Here is a 19007-nt window from a genome sequence, read left to right as displayed (position 1 = left end):
GCATGGATCAGGTAATTCTGGGGTTGCTTGGGCCTGCACTGGGCACCTGGGCCCTTGCCAGGCCCTTTGGGAAGAACAGACCGTTCTAAAACAAACCACCATAGATTAACCTATACTAAAGGCCAGACAACTAAATCTGGGGTATGCAAACCCAGGCACACCTTCAGCTAAAACCAAAAAGGAAGAAACAAGGCCTCTCTTTCCTTGGCAGTGGATTTGAGGACACCGGACACACACGGCTTCTATGCAAGGAGCTCTTCTTACCGAATGTTTCTTGGGAAAGTCTGCAAAGTACTTTCTCAAAATTCTGGTAAATCTCAACAGCAATCAACACTTTCCAAATTTAACGTTCATGTTTTACCTTTACAATACAACCAGTTATAGAATTAATGGTTAGTGAATTCTAATGAATTCATTATTAGTTATAGAATCTAATCTATAATTCCCATTTTCTATTTCTACACACTCAAAAGAAATCTACTTCAGTCTTGTGGAAAACATGCTCCATTTATGAAGGCGCAGATTTGATTCAAATTTCCCTTTCTCCTCCCCTTTAAAAATATACTAAAAATAACTGTCATAACATCTTACTCATCCTGAACTCAGTACCTGGCAACTTATTCAGAATATAGCTGACAACCAAAAACAAATCACACAAAGGTGGAACTCAGTCTTTTTAATCAAAGTATATCTATCTGCAGGGTTAATGAGTTTCGTTATTTGGGGTTTTTTTAGTGGAATAAAGTGAAAACCAGGAGCAAACCTGTCACAGGAAAGCATACTGATAGCTACATTAGCTGATAGCAAGAGAGCAAGCAGAAAAAGTATTTAAAAACATAAGAAATGGAAAAACAGAACAATCTTAGTTTATCTAAAGTAAAAAGCAAATTTCATATTTTTATAGGCAAAATGCTATATCAATAAAAGCCAAACAACAAGCAATAAAAATAACTGAGTCAACAACAAAATTAAATTTTATTTGGTATATTTCATTTTAATGAAGATTAAAAAAAGTATTTCATACATTTCAGAAACATAAAACCAAACATTTAAACTGGTTAAAATAGGAAAACATCTGACTGACTATAGAGGAAAATCTCCAACTCTTCACTTGACAAATTCCAAAAGATTTACTATATTTGATATTTATATCTAACAACATATCAAATGAGGCTGGTTTCAAAGTCAACCACATGCTACTCCCAAGGCTGTCTATTCGGTAACTGGCTGGAGAAAGGAAGAGCATCGGAGAATTTAATATTTAGTAAATCCAAATCAAGCTGCTGGAGAAGGAAATGGCAACCCACTCCAGTATTCCTGCCTGGAAAATCCCATGGACGGAGGAGCCTGGTTGGCTACTGTCCATGGGGTCGCAAAGAGTCAGACACGACTGAGCAACTTCACTTTCACTTAAATCAAGCTTAGAAAAGAGGAGAGCTGTTTTGTTTTGTTTTTTTTAAAAGCTGATTATGTGAAGCATTTACATTAAATTATAATTCAGCAATAAATCTCATTTAATTATCTTTCAGGAAAACTTTAAACAGTAGTGAAAATGAAATAGCTAAATTTTAGTCGAGTTATATTATTAAATTAAAAAAGAGACTTTTATCATTTCTATTTGTATTCAGTTTGTTGATTTCAAAAAAGGAATCACTTTTCCATCAACTGATGAATGGAAAAACAAAATTTGGTCTATCCATACAATGGACTATTATATGACCAAATACGGGGAGGAAGTAAAGACACAGGCACAACACAGGTGAGCCCTGAACAATATGCTCAGTGACAGAAGTCAGACACAAAAGGCTGCATACCGCATAATTCTGTGTGTATGAAATGTCCAGAACAGGCAAATCCACAGAGATGGAAAGTAGACTAGTGGTTGCCAGGGGCTGGGAGGTTTAGGGGGGAAATGGGGATAGAGTGCTAATTTGTGCAGAGGTTCATATGGGAGTGATAAAAATGTTCCAGGGACTTCCCAGGTGGTCCAGTGGTTAAGAATCCACGCTTCTGGGGCTTCTCTGGTGGCTCAGTGCTAAGGAATAGCAGGAGACACAGATGTGATCCCTGATCCTACATGCCGCGGAGCAGCTAAGCCCATGTGCCACAATTATTGAGCCTGTAATCTAGAGCCCACGTACTGCAGTTACTGCAGCCCATGAGCCCTAGAGCCCGTGCTCGACAACAGAGAAGCCACCACAATGAGAAGCCCGTGTACTGCAACCAGAGAAAAGCCCAAGCAGGAACAATAACCCAGCACGGCAAAAATAAAAATAAATAAATAAAATTTTTTAAAAATAATCCATGCTTCCATTGCAGGGAGCATGGGTTTAATCCCTGGTTGGTAAACTAAGAGTCCTCATGCTGCAAGGCACTGTCAAAAAAAAAAACTTTTTTTAAAGTTCTAAGACTGATTATGGTGATGGTTGCACATATCTGCGAATATACTAAAAAACAATCACTGAATTGCATATTTTAAACGAGTGAGTAGTATGGCACAGTATATGAATTATACATCCAAAAAAGCTGTTATTTAAAAAAAAGAAAAGCTCAAAATCATCCACCCTAATACTCCTTGTTCAGGAAAGTTCCACACACCATAAGCAATGTTGTTGAAAGAAACAGAAACCTTAGTGAAAACTGGAACGCCTCCAGGGCAGTATATGGAACTGGAAATTTAATAGCTACTAAATAAAGCAACATCATGACTAGAGCTATGAAAGCAAATATTTCCATTTGAAGTTCAAATGGCAGAGGGACAAAGTTGTTATCTTAGGATCGTGGGCTCCAAGAGTGTTCATAAATCACCATTTCTTTCAGGAGCCAGAAAGAACACAGGGTTAATTAAGTTATTCCAGCTGAGAAAGTCACTCTGAAATGTGTGTGAGAGACCAGAAAAGTCCTTTGAGATGTTTTACTTGCATGGTAGTTCCACAAGTTTTTAACCTCCTGCAGTGACTGACACACTGAGTCAGGCGCTTAAGTCAGTAGAAAACATATGACTCCAGCAGGCTGTGAATAACAGCTTCTCTAAGGGAAGCTACAGTTTCACAAGTTGGGCCTTTGTTGAGGTGAAATTCTCTCTCAGGTCGGATGACACATGTACTCAGCGTCAACGCTAACTTTCAGGACAGAGTAGTAGACTGTTTCTCCTTTTTACTTTGTTTCACCAACCATGCAGATCACAGAAAATGTCATATTACTTTCCATGAGCTGCTCTGCAAGGCTTTGCTATTTTGTAAGAAGAGAGGATAAGAAAACCATTCAAATCTTTTATAAATCCTTTATAATGAAATCCAAGGGTTTCCTTTTATCACTATGACCTGTAATTTCTAATTAACAGGCCTAAGGTAGACTCTTCCTGGGCGTATTAATTTGGGGCCTACTGAAGTCACACTAACTATAAAATATATAGGACCTTGGCACCCTAAAAATACAGTCAGCTGATCTAGGAACCCACTTCGGGAGCAAGTGAGTCTTTTATTAATGGAATAATCGGTAAGCACATTATTAACCCAGTGTTTGCTCTGTTCTATTAGGGAGAAACTTGCCAACACAAGTGAAATTCATTTTACTGGCAAGTAACCTTTCAATCTCTCTCCCAAATAATGTTCAAACAGGAACTGAAGCACATTTTTTAAGTATTATTTAATCACTTCACATTTTCTCCAAGCCATTTCCAAAGAATGTCTCAAACTTTCAAAATCAAATTGGGCTCCTCTAATGATACCCTGCTTTATACAACAATTGTGATTTTTCAAAAAAAAAGTGTAAATTACACTTCTATAACTCAATCTTTATTTACTTATATTTGAAGGAAGTAAAGAATCCTTTAGAACATTAAGCATTTCACCATGCCCTGCAATCTAGTGGTTAGGTAAATCTGAGTTTCCATATGCTAAATTTATCTAAATGAGGGTTCATAGTTTAAACAAGTGGATGAAGAAGAAACCAGTTCCTCATATGAAGAATGTGTACTGTGTTCCAATCACAGAGCTCAGCTGTTCTTAAAGAATGGTGTGGAATTTAAAGCACATCTAGTTCACACTTTATGCTTTACAAACAGGAGGAAACTGAGAACCAGAGAGATTATTTTCCCAAAAGTGCTTATCTAGTTAGTGGAGAAAACATTTTAAGATGAAAAGCTAATCTACTAAACAAATTTGTTTTTTCAAATAACAAGATAATTCTATAAACATACTTTTCCTTCAGAAATACTCCCCTCTCCTGGTTTTAGACAGCTCATTCACAAAACAAAAATCAATGACCACAAGAGGCATTTCTCATGGAGAAGAGAACACATTTATGAAGTTACAGAATGCAGTGTGATCCACACTTGCGATGTTAACTCTTGATAGGGCAAAACTAACTAAATTCACATGCAGTAGGCTCTTCCACTTAAAATGTCAAAGCCTTACTAGGATATTGTATGTTGATATCCATAAACAAGAAAATAAAATCACCTGCATGTGGGTTTTCTTCCTTTCTACAAACTACGTGGTAAAAAACCAAAGTTGATATTTCCTACATGATTCAAACACAAATATAAATGATCCAAAAGCTGCTTTCAGTAGCACATTTTTCCTTGGAAGGAAAAAAAAATGAATAGAATTTAATAACATTACATAAAAATCCTGGAAATTATGTACAAAGATTATGCTGGAGCTTTGCCCAAAAAAGGATATGCTGGCTTTCCATGTGCATAAATGATAATCGAATAAGAATTTTAAGGAGCTACAGTATTATTAAAGATAAATATACTTATTGAAATCTCTGTCTTAAAAAGCTTAAAAATTATTGCCTAAACTAAGCCATTCAACCCCACATTTCCTGGGCCCTAAATAAACACTTGGGTTTTCAATCCTCTGTGCTCCTGCTTGGCAGCCTTCCCCACAGACCCGGGAGCCCAGGACTGCCCCCACTCCCCACCTGCGGCCCGTCCACACTCCCAGGCACTCTCCCATCTCGTTGTCTAGGGCCTTTAAAGACCGTGCTCTCAGCCTCGACTCAATCAACCACACAGCTATTTCTGAAAGGCCAGTTGCTGCCTTCTCTCTGTCTTCCATGCTGATGTCTGGGGCATGGTTTTCTACACATGTCTGATGCTGGGAAAGATTGAGGGCAGGAGAAGTGGGTGACAGAGGATGAGACAGTTGGATGGCATCACCGACTCAATGGATATGAGTCTGAGCAAACTCAAATTGTGAAGGACAGGGAAGCCTGGTGTGCTACAGTCCATGGGGTCGCAAAGAGTCGGATGCAACTCAGTGACTGAACACCACCACCCATCTTCATTCATTCATTTGTTCATGTCACAAATATTGAGCCTCTGCTGTACACCAGTTATGTTTCTGGCACCAGGAATACAGCAGTAAATAAAATATGCAAAAATTCCTGCTCTCGAGGTACATTCGAGTGCGGTGGATACAGATCAGAAGTCAGATGAACATTACTATACAGCACGGAAAGGGGAGTGGAGGGGCATCCCTCCAGGAGTCGCCATTCACAACAAGGGGCCCAGGAAGGGAATTCCTGGAGTGGGGCTGCCCAGAACTTTCCACAGCTGTCCTGGGAGAAGCAGCTTGAGAGGTAGGGGGTATGCACTTCAGTCTGCAAACAGGTGACCTACATTTTGGTCTAGGATTCCTTTCATTTTCTTATTCTGGATCCTTATTTATCAACATTCGAGGGCACCTGTCCTTCAACAAGCAGTAGTGAGAAGATACGGGAGACAGAAAGCTGTGTTGCTCTATAATTGTAAATTGTGAGAATGTAAATTAAAGCTTCTGAGGAGCTCGAAGAAGCACAAACCATTTGTTCAGAAGTGCTCTTTCTCCATATAAACAGGCATATACTATTAATTTTCTTTTCAAAAAGGGAGAGGGTAAAGCTTAGTTCAGTCTTGCTCAACAAAAATACCAGACAAACAGAAATAATGAGATTTTCATGCCTATTATTTCTCTAATCCATAAAAATGTTATGAGGTAAGTATGAGAGCTCTCAGACACTGCCAGTTTGTATGAAAAGGACTCAGGGGCTAACTCAAAAGGGTTTTCCCGGGGGGCCAAGAAGGGACAATTTGAGCATCAAAAAAAAAAAAAAGATATCTGTAATCGAGTGAAGAATACACCAAAGAATTAAACCAAAGAGTTTTAATTCTTGGATTAATTCTTTTTTAAAAAGCCACAAGTCCTCTTCAGAGGATGTTAAGAAACCAAGTCAGCCTGAAAACTAGTGGACAACAGGGAGGAATCAAGCAAATGAAACATAAACTTCTAAATATACACAGATCCCAAGATCCTAGGATTTCACAATGGTTGAGATAATAACACGCCTGAAAACATTGTGTGAACAGCAAAGAGCTGAATGAAGAAAGGTATAGCTGTTTTTCTGTTGCTGCTGCTACTAAGAAAACATTCCCCACTTTCAGTAATGCTAGTTAGTGAATCTAATCTCTACTAAGTACTATGTGCCAAGTACATTTCTAAGTATTTAATATTATTTTCTCCTTTAATCCTTACAACAATTCTGTGAAGCAGGTACCAATGTTTTCTAATACAGTCCTTTGGGAATAAATACTGGCCCCATCATTTGGTAACTTCTCTAGCTGGATGACCACCACTTAACCTTTAACCTCTCAGTACTTCAGTTCCCACACCTATAAGGAGGAAATGGTAAGTCTCCCTACCTCCAGACCTTTTTGTAATAAGATCAGCAAGGCTAGAATGTATTTGTTTAGGTGATTTTTTGATTCATATCTACTTAGCCTTCTAGGTTGTAGGCTGTTAAGGAGGGCATCGTGCTCTATCTCCAGAACCTAGTCGAGCCATTGCAAATAGTTTTTTATAAAAAAGTCACTCAATGTTTATTGAATAAATAAAGGAATTTATAGCAGAACACAGTAGAGCTGAATAACTAACTGGTACAAATCTCATCCAATATCTCCAGAGTCCCAGAGGTGAAGATTTTCCCATAATTTCTCAACTATCAAGGGTCACGTCGCCTTAAGTACCTCTAAGCTCTGGGGACAAGAAGCAGCCCAAGAACAACACTGTCTGAACTCCCTCGAGCTTTCAGTAACAAAGCTGCCAAACTTGGCAGCTACAGTTTAACTAGGGCAAGTTATCCATGTTTTTGTATTTTGGACACTTGCCCTTTTTCATTCAAGAAACTGTCACAATCACAGTCCCTGGTGTGTTCTCGGTTTCAGTACCCAATTACACAAGAGGTGCACCATCTAGATAGAGGGCAGGAAAAAACACACCACTGACTGCAATATGGAACATGACTCCTCAGGCAGAAGAGTTGGTTATTGTTTACTGAACGCCTCTTGCAGTCACGTCGCTATGCTAATAAGTGCTTTATTTGAATGATCAACTCGTTCATAGTCTTCCAGCAGGCCTCTGACAGAGGAAGTCAATTCCTGGCTTCCTTGGGTTCCACGATTCAGAACTGAAAACTGATTCCAAATGTATGGGAAACCAAAACCCACGCACCGACCGCTACACTACTCCACCAAAGAGGGAGCTCGGCAAAAATAAATCAAAAAACAAAGCTGACGTTCTTTATCCTGACCTCTAAACACCAGGAGCAGGGACTTGGCAGAGTCACAAAGGAATTTTTTTTTTTTTTTGAGAAAAAGGAAATGCATGAACTGAAGTCACTTGCTACTTCCACAATAAATGTCACACGTCCATCCTAATTCCAACATGAACTCTACCATCTACATGAGAATGTGTCCGAGAAGTAGGTACAAACTCTCGCTCTTCCTTTCTTACCACTCAGGGAAGCAGTTCTCAGAGCAGTATGCAAACCCTCAATGGTCCCTAAGACTTCTACAGGGCATCTGTGAGGCCGAAACTATTTTCATACTAAGACATGATTTGCCTTTCTCCGTGTTGACATTGGGCTTCCCAAACGGTACTAGTGGTAAAGAACACCCCTGCCAATACAGGAAACACAAGAGACACAGGTTCGACCCTGGGTAGGGAAGATTTCTGGATGGAGAAGGAAGTGGCAACCCACACCAGCAGTCTTGCCTGGAGAATTCCATGGACAGAGGAGCCTGACGAGCTTCACTCCATAGGGTCGCAGAGTCAGGCACAATTGAGTAACTCAGCACACACCCACATGTTGATATTGGCCTTGATGATACAAAAGCAAACGTGATGACACAAAGCCGACATTCTTCATCCCGACCCCTAAAGAGCCTGCCGGTGCCTGACCATGAATCTGGGCAGTAGCACCAAACTCTACTGGTCATTAACCAGCTCTGTCACACCACACACTTGCAGAAGGAAAAAACAGTCATTTGCACTTAAGAATGTCCCCTGATGAAGCAGTAAAATCAAATAATTGTGTTAAATGTTGAGTGTGTTCTGCAGGATGAGGTTGGAATGCACCTACAACTCTGCCCTAAGAACCAAAGTGACCGGTTGTCCCCAAAAGCGTCTATGCTCCTGTTTCAGCTGCTTTTTTGATAGAACATCGTTTATACTTTATGCACAGACAGACTCTGGTCATTCACTTGAGTATCTGGCAGACTGTTCCTAAGAAATGAATGAAATGAGCCTGTCCCTTCAATGAAAACAACTGAGAGTATTTGTTGCCAAGGATGAAACTCAAACTTTCAAGGGAAAACCAGAATTTTGGAACGTTTTTATCAGCCACTGTGAAGCTGACATCGTCCTAATATTTAAAGACTTTATGCCGACATTTGGAAGATCTGCATAACTCAAGAAACCGTAATTTTCTAAATGACCAATGCATGATGTTACAAAGTCACACTTGGGTAAAAAGTTCGTTCAAAAATCCAACAGAGTTTTGACAGCAGACAAAAAACTGATTAGCTATTGTAACTAACCCTCAATAAACTACCACTTCTTGGGTGTTTGTGTAGTACCAAAGAAAAATATCCACAGCTATCTAAATGGCTATTAAAATGCTCCTCCACTTTCTAACTATATATCTCTGTAGAGTCAGATTTTCCACACATTCTTCGACATACTGCAACAGACAATGCCAAAGCAGTTAAGAGAATCCAGCTGACAGGCTTAAAAATGGCTCATATGGTAAATTTTTGTTATGTTGTACGTAATGACCATATTCTCACAATATCAAAATCTAAACAGAAATACCAATACTGAAATCACCAATCAGCAGAGAGATTAAAATTTAGGCCCATGTGCATACACCATAGAAAATTCACTGTGTTCTTCTTTTCAAGATTATTACTCCACAGCAAAGTCCACAGGAGACACTGACCGGTATAGGTAGAAACACAATTATGTGAAGGCTGGTTAGTAGACGAGAACCCTGAAATTTCTTTACCTATTCTATTTGCTTCTTTTCAAATTTTTCCTTTCTTAGTTATCCTGCCTGAAAAGATTACTCTCTTCCCTTCATTCCACCTGCAATTCAGCGAATCATATCCTTAACTTTCTTTGCCAGAGGCTAATTTACTCAAAAGCTGGTCCTCAGGATCAACAGCTGTGTGCTCCTTCTGGAAGCCATATAATTTGGTCTGAAGGAGTCTGAATAAACTGTCACCAGGGCTGCTTGAGCACCAACTCCACAGCTGTTTGCCGTCTCCAATCCCAGATGTCAAGTCAGATTTTCTGCTTCATCTTATCTCTGCCTCCTTGCTACTCCAGAGGCTGTGGGCTATGTGCATGAGAGTCCACTCAAGGATGCAGGCGAGCATGGAGTTTCTGTTCAACAGGACTTAAGAGGGGACACCAAGAGGTCAGCCATGGGCAAGCTCTACAGTAGCAAGTTGTTGTTGTTCAGTCACTAAGTTGTGTACAACTCTCTGTGACCCCATGGACTACACCAGACGTCCCTGCCCTTAATTATCTCCTAGAGTTTGCTCAATCTCATGCCCATTGAGTCAGTGCGGCCATCCAACCATCCCATCCTCTGTCGCCCCCTTCTCCTCCTGCCCTCAATCTTTCCCTGCATCAGGGTCTTCTTCAATGAGTGGCAAGGGGTATGGGTTAGGCTGGGGACAAGCTATCAAGTGAATCCAGGGGTACAAGCAAACTGCACCCAGAACTAGTACATAGCCAGGGATCCTAGCTGTAGCTAGCAGGGAACCAGGAGCCCAGACTCCCAGTTTGGGACAGCTGCTGGCAGAGGCTGAAGTGCTGTGTGTCCCTGCCCACTGTCAGATTGAGGTGAGACTCCAGACAGGGTCTAGATAGGAACTCTCCCAAGTGACACCAGCACACAGTGAAGGAGTCAGTCACCGAAGTGGCCAGTGGGTGGCCATCTCTCCCACACACATCAACAAATCTTTCCCGGAGCTGCTCCACAAGTCCAAAGCTTGGTTTGGAGGGAAGGTCTTATTTTATTTAGCTTATAACAATGCAATATTGTTGGTATTCCCTCTATAAATACACAACTGTTGGTGTCGATTTAGGGTGACTGAGCACCTTTATCTTCCTAGATCAATAGCTAAGGAGGGAAAATAAGATGTCTGTAGGTATTTTCTGAGTTTCACTTCCTTTGTGACTCTGCCTATGAGAGGAAAAACTGTAACAACTGACAGTACTCCTCTTTTTCGCTTGTGGCCCAAGACAGAACACAACAGCCAGTATCCTCTTGGGCCCAGTGGAGTGGAAGGACACTTCTTCCTATCACTCAAATCGGACTATTTCTTCCTAATCTTTAATAATAATTGCCCCTCACTTTCTGGATCATTTTCAAATCCTAGTCTTCTGCTGAAAATTCTTTCAACCTTCTCTCTCAGTGACTGGCCACTCTCTCTAAAATTTCACACACACACACACACAAACACACACACTCTCCATAGTCTCCTTCCCGCTGTTTGTCTTCCCCTTAGAACTGAACACAAAACAAACTATCTTCTACTTTTACAAAGAAGAAATTTTTGTGTTTTGTTCACTGCTGTATCCACAGCACCTAGAAATGTGCCCCAAACAAAATGCTGAATGAATGAATGGACAAGCCAGGGCTTCCTGGCCTATTTCATATTCTACAACTCGATCCTGCACTTTCCATTCACACCACAGATTTTTCAAAGGCCTCCCTCTCACCCATTCCTGATGCCAAACGATCCCCACATCAATTCCAGAAACCTGAAAAGCCTCTCAAACAATCAAGCCCCACGCCTGCCCTCGTCCTCTGTTTAAATGTGGCTGTGGATCCAATTCAGTTGATCTGACTGCTGCTCACATCGGTCACCTCATCTCCATTGCCATTCTTGTTACCTTGGTCCAGGCCACCAAGGATTTACTGCAATGGCTCACTAATCTCCAACCCACTAGAACACTCCCTAGAACTTAAAGGGTAAACTTTCTAAAACTGCAAGTCAGAGTACCTAAGCTTCCTGCCTAAAGCCCATCATGGTCCCCCATTACCTACAGGACTGAACCCAAACTCCTTCCCAGGTAATCACAGCTGCCCTTGTCCTGATGAACTACTTAAACTGCCCAGTCTGCCACGAAATGTAACCCCCAAGCCTTTGCCCAGGCTTCCTTGATAGTTCAGACGGTAAAAGAATCTGCCTGCACTATGGTAGACCTGGGTTCGATCCCTGGGTTGGGAAGATCCCCTGGAGGGCATGGCAACCCACTCCAGTATTCTTGCCTGGAGAATCCCTATGGACAGAGGAGCCCGGCGGGCTGCAGTCCATGGGGTCACAAAGAGTCGGACACGACTGAGCAACTAAGCACAGCACAACAAGCCTTTGCCCACGCTTCCCTCACTACACTGAATGTTCTTTTCTCCCCTAGAGAGCCACTGCTTGACCTCAAGACCCACCCTGGGCACGTGCACCTCTCTATCGCATTCCCAACTCTGTGGACTCGAAGAATGTTTACAATCTGCACGCTCACCCAGGTCAGGAACCATCACGACTCCACCTGTGTGTCCAAAGGGCCAGGTGCCATGAGAGAACAATAAAGACGTTCGAGGGGTGAGTGACAGTGCAGAAATAACGACAGACCACTTTTCCACAAAGCCCATTCAGACAAACCGCCTCCCACACTGCCAGGCTAGCGCTGGAACCCCCAGTTTATTCCACAGATCTTCATTTCTACAGGGTACTCGACTGAGTATTTTTAGCCCCAATATCAGAAAAGGGGAGGAGAAGAAACGCTAGCATTCAGCATTGCACAGAGAAAAATACCTGCCACAAACCCAAAGATGGGCTAAAAGGAATCTTCTGTGTATAACCTTAACTCCTTTTGTGGAAAGGGTCTTCTACAAACTATGCTAACATCCCAGCTGAGTAGATTTGTACAGCGTCGGGAGAAGTGAACTGTGCAGTTTAAAAAAAAAAAAAAAAGAGGTCAGGAAGTTGTGTAGACATCCTCTATTACTGGGGTCCTGTCCAGAGGGTTTCAAAATGAGCTGAATAAAGCAAAAATCATGGTCTCAGGGAAACTGTTAAAGAAGAGAATATTATATTTTTAAAAATCACCAGTTTGGCTAAGGCTTCTATCTTTCCCCATCCTCCATCCAGCGCTAAAATCTTCCCTTATAAATATACAGTGCACACAAATGTAAAGAAGAAATTAATTTACCAAATTTACACTATGTGGGTTTTAAAAAATTCACTCTAGCTTTTTTTTGGTGGGGGTTGGGGGGTGTCAGTGTCTTTGAGACCTTTGATCTGTAAGTTAAAAATAAAATTACACATAAACAAAAATGGGTACTGCCAAAGAGTCAAAGACCTGGCAATTTCCAGACAAAATGATTTACATCTGTCTTTATTTTTGAAATTCAAGTAATACACTGCTTAGAGCACCACTTACAAAATTGCTATCATCGTCACACTTAATCTAACATAGCACAGTGCTGCTCCATTCTCTGGAATCTGTCCCACAATCCCTGGGGATGGGGCCGGGGACACTCAGATCCTAAAGGTATCAAAATGATACCTTTGATATCATATCTGTATCAATGATACAGAGCAAGGGTTGCATCTGTACCCTACTCCACTGGCATCTCCAAACTCCAGAGCAGGGGCCACCGTCCTACAGATGAAGACACTTGTCACAGTAGAATCTCAAGCCAACTGTAAACTGCAGTTTCTGACCTCATCAATGTAGCACTGCAAGCTCTCTGCTAGCGTTAAGTCCGACTCTGTGTCTGACTCTGTGCAACCCTATGGACTGTAGCCCGCCAGGCTCCTCTGTCAAGAATACTGGAGTGGGTTGCCATGCCCTCCTTCAGGGGATCTTCCCCACCCAGGGATTGAACCTGTGTCTCGTGTGTCTCCTGCATTGGCAGGAGGGTTCTTTACCATTAGCGCCACCTGGGAAGCCCCCTTCCCTGGTCTGCAGCACTGCTAATAATGCTGTGCAAAACTAACACAAAGGAGAGGCAGAGAGAAATTTGAGGAGGACAAAAGGAGAGAAAGTATTTAGCAGAAAGCAGACACAAAGCTCTCTAGGCAGAGAGAATTATCAGGTGAAAATATTCTTCTATTCTACCCACAAATTCTTCAACTGTTAGCAAAATTAACAGAACAAAGACAGATCAGGATAAGGATAAAGTACCCTCACCAGATAACAAATAAGTAAATGATAGGGAGAACAAAGGAAATATCAACTGAGCACACAGGTGGTGTAACGATCCATCCAGGCCCTCAAACTCAACCACTTACGAGCACAGATTTACACCATTACTTCTCCTGTCTCTGATTTAAGATGTTACTTCTCCTTCTGAGTACTCCCTTTCCAGGGGCTTTTCATCATGTAATTATACAATGTGGGGTACCACAAAACACAAATACAGTTTTACAAATGTTGGCTTTTAAAGATCAATGTTATTGTCTCTACATACTTCCAAAATAGATGTTCCTCTTACCCTGAAGACCTTAGTAAAACAGAAGGATTTTTTTTTTAAAGGAGGGGAGGATGTTACTTAGAGTTCTTACTTTTGATCCCAGTTACTTATAAGTCATCACTTCCCAGACCTCAAAGACTTTTGTCCTAAGTGAAAAAAATAAAATTAAAAGAAGCAGCTTGGTGAAAAAACAAGAATAGCAGTAAGGAACTTAAGACAGGGAAAATCTGAGGAGCTGGGGGAGGAGGTCTAAAGATGGCTCTGGGTATATGTCCCACTTTCAAATCACCTGGTGGTTTGAGAAGTTCAATATTCTAAAATGCTGCTGTCCATAAGGTAAGACAAATATCATGATTAGAAACCATAATGAGATATATGAAAACTGAAAGCTGAAAATCAAACATTTAAAAAAGAGACCTAGGCAAAAAGCAGTGTGCACTTGAGGGTACATAATTTCATCTAATTCTCAAGGATCCTGCAGGGCTTAGCTGACTTCTCTATTCCAGCGAAGTGAGGCCTAGAGAGGAGAAAGGCATAGAAAAATGTTTTGATGGGGCTTAAGGGCAACCTAACGGAGCACAAAGGCAATTTTTTATGGTGCTTCAAAGTTCTGCCCACTGAAGGGCTCGGATCCCCTCACACTCATTGGACCTGCCCCAGCATCTCAGAGACATTGACAGCCGGCTGGCGGGCAATACATTTTCAAAGTTCTCCCTCCTTCTAAAGGTGTCATCTAGGTCAACACTGTCACAGTGAACAGACCTGTGATATCTGACTCACTGGGGGAAAAGTCCCACTGGCCCTGGGAGACAACTGATCTGCCTCCAGATACTGATACTGGAAAGAGATTGTTTTGTTTTTCCAACACAAATGGGATAGGGGAGGGAGATGATGAGGCAAAGAAATGCACATACCTTTCAACTGGTCAGCAACAACACTCTGGCCAAGGCGTTCGGTAACTTTCCCATCCTCCATTTCGTACCGGTCATCTAGGTATTTTGCGGTGGCCTCGGAAATGTGGACCTTGCCAGCCACTCCCAGCTGTTCCATGAGATTGGCCAAGTTCACATCATTGGACCACACATCAAATTTAAACCTCCTCATGCCCAAGATGCCACATAGGACGGTCCCTGTGTGAACCCCAACGCGCATGTTCACCATCTCTTTCTTCTCTTGGCAGAACTGCTCAATGGCTCTTATCATGCCCAACCCCATCTCAATGCAGCAGTAGGCATGGTCGGCCCTTGGCTCAGGACACCCAGCCACACAATAGTAGCAGTCTCCCAGGGTGCTGATTTTCTCACATTTGGTCTGCTCACACAACCGGTCAAAGCGGCCGAACAGATCGTTGAGGAGACCCACCAAGGCATGGGCAGACTTATTGGCACTCATCTTGGTGAAGCCCACGATATCTGCAAATAAAATACTGACTTCTTCGATCTGCTGCATCTTAAATGGGCGAAAGGCGATAGGGGCTTTCTGGATGGAAGACTTCTTCTTCCTGTTCTTGGGGCTGGAGGTGGCGTGCCTTTTGACAGAATTCTCGCTCTCCTCATCCCCCTGTTTCATCAAGTCATCAGCTATGATTCTTGGCATCACAGAATGAATCATCCTCTCTTTCAGGGCTTTTTCCACTTCCAGATCCTTTCCGTGCATAATAGACTGGCCCACCTTGAGGAAGGTGCTCCTGGATCTCACCTGGGACATGATGAACAGGTGGATCCCGATGGCATGGATGCAGACGTGGAGCAGGGCCCGGCTCAGCAGCTCCCAGTGCAGCGCCTCCGGTCCAGGTGAGGGAAAGCAGGCTTCACCTTGGAAGTGGTAGCCAAAGGTCTCAAAAAGAACAGAATAGGCCACTCCCAAAATCAAGCTCAAGTACAAAGGTAAGTGCATGACGGTGTAGAGCAAAAAGAGCACTTCGATGCACATGGAAAAGCTCCCCACTTGAGATAAGCAAGTGTCTGTGGGCCTGGCAGCCCGAGTATGATTGAAGTTGTCAACTCGTCCTGAGAGTGGCGTCAAAACCTGAAACTGGGCAGCCAGGGTCAGGGCGAATACCAGGAGGGTGAGAACCAGCGAAGTCCACACGTAATGGCGGGCGTACAACTTGGTGAAGGTAAACAGAAAAAAGCCCACACACACCACGAGGAAGCACAGAGCAGGGGCTACCATGACAATCAGTTTTGATTTCATGTGGACCCCAAAATAGATGCTCCAGAGCAGGCAGGCGAAGCCGATGTAGAAGAGCGCATACCGGAAGCGGCGCTGGGTCTGCGGGAAGCAACGCTCCATGCAAGCCTCCTCCAGGTTCACGGAGTCGAACTTGGGGTCCCACCACCGGCTGGAGGCCCGTTCGAACAGCTGGGGCAGCTTCTTCCTCCTGCGCAGGCGGCCTCCCGCGCCCATTCTCCGGGGGACCCCTCCGGAGTCCCCGGAGCTGCTGCAGCTGGAGGAGATGCTGTACTTGCAGTGCTTCGGGTGGCTGTTGGAGGACGGCTGCTTGGGGTTGATCCTGACCCGCACGCTGTTGCTGTCTCCGCTGGAGTCACAGCTCACCTCGGTGCTGTGGTGCTGCAGCAGCTGCTGGTGGGGCGGGGAAGCCATGTTGCCGAGCTCGGAACCCTGCCGGCCCGGGTCACCGGGACCTGTCGGCGAGACAGCCAGAGTCAGCCCGGGGTCTATTCCTGCAGGAACGCGCACCTGAAGGCCACCAGCCCTACCGGCTTCCTCAGCGGGGGCCCCGGCGGTCTACTGGGAAAGCCACCGTCTGCTCACGACGACTGGGGAATGTCTGAGCGCTGCTCCACCGTCCCCCCTTGAGGCCGACAGCAGCCACCCGGCCGGACCGGGAGCGCCCGGGGGTCCGCGGGCGGCCGCCCCCGCGCCCGTCCAGCGCCACCCGAGCCCGCGGCGCGTTTCCTCCGCGCGCACTCGCCTGCTCCGCCGCCCGCTCCTGAGGGAAGTCCAGCCGAGCCTTCTCACGCCGCGGGCCGCTCTCGCAAACACAGCTCTCCCGGCTGCGGCCGCCGGCCCCTCATGCTGCGCATGGAGCGGCGCCTCAGCCGCGTCAAGGCCGGCGGCCGGACCCCCGCCCCCGCCCCGCGCGCGGCGGCCCCGCGGGCGGCGGGCGGGCGGGCGGCGAGGCCCGGCGCCCCGCGCGAGTTTGCGGAGCCTGGGGCGCTGCGGCCGCCTCCGTCGGCGCGGCCCGTCTAGCGGGGCCTGACCCGGCCGCGCCGCCCCTGCCGGCCTCCGGGGCCGACGCGGCGGGCGGGGATGCCCCGCTCCCCGGAGCGGCCGGGCGCCGAGCGCAGGGCGCGGCGGGCGCGGGCCCCTCAGCCGGCGGCCCGTGCGCGGCGCTGCCGCAGAGCCCGCTCCCGCGACGCCGACCCGGGACGCCCGCCCGCCGCCTGGGGCCGCCTCCTGAGCTAGAGATGCCGCCCCGGCCGCGGCCGCCGCCGAGCCCCGCGCTGCCGCTGCCTCATGTCGGAAGAGCCGCCGCCGCCGCCGCCGCCGCCGCCACCACCACCATCTCCGGCCCCCTCCCCCTCCCGCTGTCACTGACAGACTCGCGCCCGCGCCGCCCCTCGCCCCGCCGCAGCGCGCACGCGCGGCCCTCGCACGCCCCCGCCAGGTCCGGGGCACGCGCACGGTGCGCGCGCCGGGACGGCTGGGCTGCGGGACAAGGGCGGGCCGTGCGCTGAGGCCCCGCCCTCCGCCCTGCGCCCGGGGCCGCGCCGCGCCCTGGCCGCGGGCTGCGCGCGATGCCGGGACTGCTAACGCGGCTCAGAGACCGCCGTTCCTCGCAGGTCGGCTCCCAGACCCGCTCGGGGAAACCTGAGGGCATCTACTAGTTAAGGAGCTGCTGAGGTGCGACGTTTGGGACGTGGAAATGTTTGCCCTCCCGCTCAGCACACCTTGTTTATAAATGGAAGTTTGCAGCTCTTGCCTGTGCCTAAAGGGAGGCTTCCCTTTCTTCATAAGCAATGAGCAAGTGTCACCCGGGACTCGAGACCCTCCCTGAGCGTGTTTGTGGCGACCATCGCGGTGCAGTCCGAGTCCCAGCCTCTGCTGGCCAGACAGACCCTCAGGAGGCCGTGGTTGACCCTGGAAAGCTGGTGCCACTGAGACGCAACTTCTGTGGCCCCAGGGAGGGTTTCCCTTCCCGTCCTTGGGTTGTCTCTCCCTCCTCCTGGACAACTGTTTTTCCGTTTCCACAGAGAAGTTTTCAAAGCAACAGTGACCTGGTGAGCGCTGTCTGCAAGGTGAAATACAGCCCTCTGTTCCCCAGGGCAGAGTCCTGACTTTGTCCTCTACACACCTCACAGTACCTCCTGCCAGTCACCAGGGTCTGTGACCACCTTGCCTCACCAAGTTTCACTGCTAAATTAGAAAATAAAGTAAAATGCCGTTTGTCTGCATGGTGGAATATTATTTGGCCATGAAAAGGGAGTGGTGTGCTGATTCACTGCTGTAACCTGGGTAAATCTTGAAAACATGATGCTAAGTGAAAAAAGCCCATCAGGAAAGACTTCATATTGTACAATTCCAGTGTATGAGATGTTCAGAATAGGCAAATCCAAAAAGATAGAAAGCAGATTAGTGATTGCTGGAGACTGGTGGTTATGAGAATGTTCCGGAACTACATGGAGGTGGCAGTCACACAATACTGTGAAAGTACTCGGTGCCACTGAGAACTGTACACTTTGAAATGGTTCAAATGGTAGATTTTATCTTATGTGTATTTTATCACAACAAAGGAAAAAGAAAAAAAGTAACAGTAACTTTGCTGTGGTATTTCTGCAAAGAGTGAGTAACCATCTAATCCTGAGAAAAAATCAGACAAACCCCAAGTGAGAGGTGTTTCTCCCAAGTTATTGACGAGTACACATAGAAAAAGTCAACATCATGAAACACCAAAGTACACTGTCACAAGTCACAGGAAACTAAGGGATACAACAACTCAATGGGATGTAGGATCCTGATTTGGGACCCAGAATAGAAAATGCCGTCTTAGGGAAACTTGAATAAGGTCTGTAGTTTGGTTAATGGCATTGAGTTGTGAGATGTTGATTTCCTGGTTTGGATCATTGTACTAATATGATTGCATATGTGCGTGCTCAGTCACTTCCAACTCTTTGCAATCCTAGACTGTAGCCCACCAGGCTCATCTGTCCATGGAACTCTCTGGG

The 19007-nt window shown here is 45.4% G+C and overlaps 1 protein-coding gene across 2 annotated transcripts in view; it reads right to left on the bottom strand.

Moving 5' to 3' along the window:
• Positions 1 to 16890, bottom strand: part of ADCY9 (adenylate cyclase 9) — a 104866-nt gene extending 87976 nt beyond the window's left edge. Inside the window, exons 1-2 of one of the 2 annotated variants that reach the window (XM_052635924.1) lie at positions 16754 to 16890; positions 14730 to 16463 (exon numbers count right to left, since the gene is read on the bottom strand). In XM_052635924.1, coding sequence (XP_052491884.1) covers positions 14730 to 16422 — 1693 coding nt within the window. In that variant the 5' untranslated portion in view covers positions 16423 to 16463; positions 16754 to 16890. Of the gene's footprint in view, positions 1 to 14729; positions 16602 to 16753 lie in introns of those variants that run through there. The other variant, XM_052635922.1, reaches the window with a different exon arrangement.
• Positions 16891 to 19007: the final 2117 nt, after the last annotated feature.

Source organism: Budorcas taxicolor, chromosome 2 (genome assembly GCF_023091745.1).
Source record: "Budorcas taxicolor isolate Tak-1 chromosome 2, Takin1.1, whole genome shotgun sequence".
NCBI classification, from domain to species: Eukaryota; Metazoa; Chordata; class Mammalia; order Artiodactyla; family Bovidae; genus Budorcas; species Budorcas taxicolor.
Note: the sequence above shows the minus strand (reverse complement) of the source record. Positions and strands in the feature narration are given on the sequence as shown.